At 43.4% G+C, this 5,743-nt stretch overlaps 1 protein-coding gene and 2 long non-coding RNA genes across 16 annotated transcripts in view; 2 read left to right on the forward strand and 1 right to left on the reverse strand.

Annotated features, from left to right (window-relative positions):
* The window catches only part of LOC147817213 (uncharacterized), a 64,454-nt gene extending 59,161 nt beyond the window's left edge, over nt 1-5,293 (reverse strand). Inside the window, exon 1 of the long non-coding RNA XR_015436549.1 lies at nt 4,944-5,293. This is a non-coding gene — a long non-coding RNA (uncharacterized LOC147817213). The remainder of the gene's footprint in view (nt 1-4,943) is intronic.
* Nucleotides 1-5,743, forward strand: part of LOC111647379 (protein NLRC3-like) — a 99,936-nt gene that overhangs the window by 79,037 nt on the left and 15,156 nt on the right. The window contains exon 2 of one of the 14 annotated variants that reach the window (XM_087171362.1): nt 2,510-2,683. The exons of the other annotated variants lie outside the window; for them this stretch is intronic. Coding sequence (XP_087027488.1) covers nt 2,510-2,683 — 174 coding nt within the window. The remainder of the gene's footprint in view (nt 1-2,509; nt 2,684-5,743) is intronic. 14 annotated transcript variants of the gene reach the window in all.
* Nucleotides 866-2,476, forward strand: LOC147817215 (uncharacterized). Its single transcript, XR_015436550.1, has 2 exons — nt 866-1,900; nt 2,047-2,476. It is a non-coding gene; the product is annotated as an uncharacterized LOC147817215 (long non-coding RNA).

The following is a 5,743-nucleotide window of genomic DNA, read 5'->3' on the forward strand; positions in this document are numbered from 1 at the left end:
GGAGACCTCCCCCCAGGTGAGACCCAACACCCCCACATCGTGGAGGCCGTTAGCTGCACAGCTGCGCCTGCAGTTCTCCAGACACACAGGAGTCCTAGCGCTGTCTGACAGGATCACCTTTGCTCCGCACCTGGCAGCCACCACACCTGGGAGACTCACACCTGCACCGAGCTGTGGAGAGAGAGACGTGGCCACAGCTTTGATTACCTGCAGGATCGAATGTTGTCACGCTCTGATTTCTGCTCTCCTGAAGAACTTCTCAACTACAGCTGCTTCAAAACTCAACACCTGCCACTTTAGTCCGGCTTTCAATGGAATTTTATCACTTATCTTTCTATTTAATCATATACTTTACTGTTTATTATTTTATTTCATAATTATTTTCTGGATAGTTTTTCCACCCTGTTTTTATTTCTGGTTTTACTCACTTTAATACATCTGTTTTAGTATTTTATTATTATATCTTTATCACTCTGTCGTTATCTTTGTTTTCCAGTGTTTCCTCAGTTCCTGTTATTATTGTCTTATTTTTATTGTTTTTAAAGCCCAAACAGAAATATTCTCCTCACCTCCAGCACTGTCTTGTCTTTCAACGCTTCTCTTTGTGTCCACAGATACTGAGCCAGCACCACCGCACAAGGCCACACATACATGCCATATTGTGGATCCAGAACCTGACAGAGAGGATCATGGGTCATCACCGAGCAACCAATGACAGCAAAACATAAACCAGCATGTTCATCAGTTTTATCTAACCCTAACTTTTACTGTTAACATTAATATTATTTCATCAGTTTTGCTTATGAAATCCTAAATGTACAAGGCCTGTCTCTTATACACATCAGATGTGTATAAGAGACAGGTGTTGAGGAGTACGACTGCATATAGAAAACAGTATAAAGCCTTTAGTGTCTCCAGAGGAGCTGTGTGAAGTCTGATAAATGTCCTCCAGTGATGTCACTTGAGTCAGCGTGGGTTGGGTCTGAAAACTACAAGTTTGAAAAGTAAAAGAATGTGAATGTGTGGAGTCAGAAAGACGTGAACTCACCAGACCTCCGCTCAGATTAAAGGTGCTACTTTACATTTTGAATTCTCTACATTGAAGTGAGTTGGTGAGTTTTTGTGAACAGCAGCCACTGTGGTGACAACAAACACTAATGTGATAATGGTTCATGCTAAAACATGATGTCACAGCTTCACAAACAGAGAAAAGGCATCAAACTAGTGAAGTGACTCAGTAACGTCAACATTAGCTTTTAAAGGTTGCTAACATTAGCATGAGCTACAAGAAGCTACTGGTCACATCAGAGCAGGAGTTGGTGCTTATGAAGTCAACTTTTCATTTGAAGAGTGAAGTTGTTTTATTTCCTTCTTTAAGTTTTTCATGGTCTTTCTTTAAAGGACCAGTGTGTAGGATTTAGTGCCATCTAGTGGTGACGTTGCAGACTGCAACCACCTGAATACCCCCCCACCCCCACCCCTCCCGTTCCAAGCGTGTAGGAGAAGCTATGGTGGCCTTCAGGTAACATAAAAACACTAAAGGCCCTCTCTACAGCCAGTGTTTAGTTTGTCCGCTCTGGGCTACTGTAGAAACATGGCGCTGCAACATGGCAGGCTCTGTGAAAGGAGACGTGTCAGGTGATTATATACTAATGAAAAGGTGCTTATGAATATTATCTTCCATCTGTGTGAACAGGTCCTCCTAAATCCTCCACTCTGGTCCTTTAAAGTGTTTCCATATATTGTGTTAAATGAGACAGAAACTCTCAGGTGTTTCTCTCTTGTTGCTGTAGAGGAGAGTAGTCTTCTTCTACACACCAAAGGTCAATGATGACATCATGTGACAACAGCAGCTCTGTGGTCGTCTGTCATGCACGTCTGAAACTGTAATTATATCCAGGTGTGTGAACAGTTGTACAGTGTATTGGAAGGCTTCATTATCAGTGTCCTGCTGTTTGTTTTGTCCTTTTCTGTTTGTTGTCCTGAAATCAGAGATTATTGACTTCATTCATCATTATTGTGAAGCTGTTTGTTTCATTTCTGCAGCGTTTGGCAACAGTCACCAAAGTTTTCCTGCGTATGGACGTGAACAGCATCACCTGACAGAAGCAGGAAGCAAAGAGAGATCATCTTTAATTGTTCACTGAGTTCAACTCATTAGAAAAATGTTCTGGAGTCAAATTAATAACAGAAAACAGTAAAAATGTTTTTCTAAACACGATGGCTTCACTCTGACTCTGTGGATCAATCACACTCACACTGTGGACATTATGGAACCTAAATGTAAAACCATTTTCCCGCCTTTCATCTGTAAGATTAAAGTAAAACAAAGACTCACGTTAAACATCTGCAGGTCTGAGAGAGAGAGAGAGAGAATTATTGTTTCATGTCAAACACAATAAGATGAAATGAACCACGAATGTGAAGAGCAGATGTTGATCACATGACGACATGTTTTGTATGTTGTGTATTTTTATTCTAACACATTTTATATTTTCTCTAATCACAGACTTGGTGATTGTGGACTGTCAGAGACTCACTGTGAAGTCGTTGCCTCAGCTCTGAAGTCCAACCCCTCCCACCTGAAACACCTGGACCTGAGGGGAAACAACCTGCAGGATTCAGGAGTGAAGCTTCTGTCTGCTGGACTGGAGAGTCCAAACTGTAGACTGGAGACTCTGGGGTGAGTTCACTGACTGTTGTAGTTTTGTGAACTCAGTTTTTCGTTGGTTCATATATTTTCAGGATTTCTCTGTGAGGATTTTGAAGCAACAAGCTGGTGAAGAGAAAAAACTGTGTGTTGTAATGACTCCAAACAGAAGAATGTGAGAGCAGTCATAGTGTTAGTGATTCAGAGCAGTAGAGGACGTGCACAGTTTTTAAAAATGAAGTCAGAACCTTGTTAAATGAAAGTGCAGCACTGACCTGAGAGCAGATGTTGTTGTGGTCAGAAACACAGCAGCTTGTGTATGTTGTGGAGCTGACAGAACCATGAGAGGAAACAGCTCAGATACACAGAGCTGGCAGCAGAGGCAGAGGAGTCTGGTTGGAAACCTGCGCTCCAGTGGAGGTTGGCTGGAGGGGTTTTGTTGGCAGATAAAGTCTGGTCCCTGTTCCCTGAACTGGGTCTAAGAGGGTTGAGTCTAAAGCAGGCAGTGAAGAACACGGCAGCCACTTCCTGTCAATGACTGTGGCTTAGAAGAAAGGTGAGACAGGCAGAGACAGGTAAGACTGCACATTTAAATGAGTCAGACCTTGTTAAATGAAAGTGCAGCACTGACCTGAGAGCAGAGCTTGTAGTGTGAACTCATGATGCTTTAAACACAAGTGTTTGGCTTGTTGCTGCTAAAATGAAGAAGCTGAAGAGGCTCAGCTGGTTTGTTTGGAGGATTACCAAGAAGGGCTGGATGTTGTTTGGTTTATATGGCGGCTCAGGCAGAGAGTGTTTCCTCTGTGGTTGGGTGAGGGGAGGAGTTACAGCAGCTGAAAGTGACAGCTGAGGTTATTTAACGTGGGGCTGTGTGAGGTGTTTACACAGAGTCAGTGTATTAGCTGTAGTAGATTCAGATGGGCCCCTCCCAGTTTGGAGAAACAGACGAGAGCACGGCCACAGAAGCTGAGTGATGAGCTGCTGTGGGCGGGGTCAGCAGAAAAACACTGTCTGAGACACTTTCAAAATGCCCAAGGAAAAAAGCTCAAATCATTTAGAATATTTTCCCCATTTGATGTTGCTGTCAAACAGCCCTTAACTTTGGAACTAGCTTTTCTCAAGCATTGAACTGCCATATTACTACGCACAAGCTGACCTATGACCCTCAGTGTATCACACTGCAGATCAGCTGTTTGAGTCAGAAAGATCTCAGTGAAAGTAGAAGCTCTAATAAATGTGGCTGCTCAACATGAGTTTGTACAGATGGAGCCACAGGTGGAGCTGGTAGAGTTTAAGAGGTGGAGTCACTACGTCTGTATTGAAGCAGCAGCATGTTGTCATTGATATTAATGAAGCTGTTTTCACTCTTTGTATGTGTCTGTTTTTAACCTGCTTCCTGTTGGTTCAGGTGTTTGACTTTCATTTTCTAAACTTCTACTTTCTAAAGCTTCTTCAGCTCTGAACAGATGATGAAACACTGAACGCTTCCAAGAAGGAACTTTGTCTCTGAACTCACACCTTTATTCTTTATTCAGGTTGGAGCGCTGCAGTTTGTCCGATATCAGCTGTTCTTCTCTGGCCTCAGCTCTGAAGTCCAACCCCTCCCACCTGAGACACCTGGACCTGAGCTTCAACGAGCTGCAGGATTCAGGAGTGAAGCTTCTGTCTGCTGGACTGGAGAGTCCAAACTGTAGACTGGAGACTCTGGGGTGAGTTCACTGACTTTTGTAGTTTTGTGAACTCTCAGTTTTTCATTGGTTCATATATTTTTTAGGATTTCTCTGTGAGGATTTTGAAGCAACAAGCTGGTGAAGAGAAAAAACTGTGTGTTGTAATGACTCCAAACAGAAGAATGTGAGAGCAGTCATAGTGTTAGTGATTCAGAGCAGTAGAGGACGTGCACAGTTTTTAAAAATGAAGTCAGAACCTTGTTAAATGAAAGTGCAGCACTGACCTGAGAACAGATGTTGTTGTGGTCAGAAACACAGCAGCTTGTGTATGTTGTGGAGCTGACAGAACCATGAGAGGAAACAGCTCAGATACACAGAGCTGGCAGCAGAGGCAGAGGAGTCTGGTTGGAAACAGATGTGTATAAGAGACAGGTCAAAACACAGATGCTGACAACTCTTCTTTGATTTGACTGTTTAATAGGTTCAGGCAACAGTACAGAACATGGACACAGCTTTGTGTGAATGGTTCTGTCCAAAGGAAAGAAAAAAACATATTATCTGGCCCACATTACACACACAAACATATATGACATATGCACCTTTAATATTCGTAACAAACACACCTTTCTGTATATGTAGTACAACTAGTTAGCATAAACAGCAAACTCACTAACTTAAATACAGAACAAATATGTAGCCACACATCCACTTCTAGCTGACCAATTAACAACCATATGCTTTAAGTTAGCAAGCAGCTCCAAGCTAGGTGTCTATAATTATCAACTTATGAAAACAAGGATAATGAACTAGCAACATAAATAATACGACTTACAGGTCTCACGGATGCACGCACACAATAACGGTGAAATCAATTAGTCTCTGACTGGCGGCCTCCGTTCTCTCTCCACTCTGCACTTTCTGCCGTCTTCAGGCTCGCATGTGCTCGTTCCCGATGCGCCGCGCGTATCCGCCGCCGATCACCGTCACGCACCCAAAGTAATCGATAATGGCCTATGTCCGTTTTGTACAAGAGCAGTAGAGGACATGAACAGTTTCTAAAAATGAAGTCAGAACCTTGTTAAATGAAAGTGCAGCACTGACCTGAGAGCAGCTGTTGTTGTGGTCAGAAACACAGCAGCTTGTGTATGTTGTGGAGCTGACAGAACCATGAGAGGAAACAGCTCAGATACACAGAGCTGGCAGCAGAGGCAGAGGAGTCTGGTTGGAAACCTGCGGTCCAGTGGAGGTTGGCTGGAGGGGTTTTGTTGGCAGATAAAGTCTGGTCCCTGTTCCCTGAACTGGGTCTAAGAGGGTTGAGTCTAAAGCAGGCAGTGAAGAACACGGCAGACGCTGCAGCCACTTCCTGTCAATGACTGTGGCTTAGAAGAAAGGTGAGACAGGCAGAGACAGGTAAGAGCAGAGC

Source organism: Seriola lalandi, unplaced genomic scaffold (assembly GCF_002814215.2).
Source record: "Seriola lalandi dorsalis isolate HSWRI2012SDOR001 ecotype SW California unplaced genomic scaffold, Sedor1 jcf7180002054987, whole genome shotgun sequence".
In the NCBI taxonomy this organism is placed as follows: domain Eukaryota; kingdom Metazoa; phylum Chordata; class Actinopteri; order Carangiformes; family Carangidae; genus Seriola; species Seriola lalandi.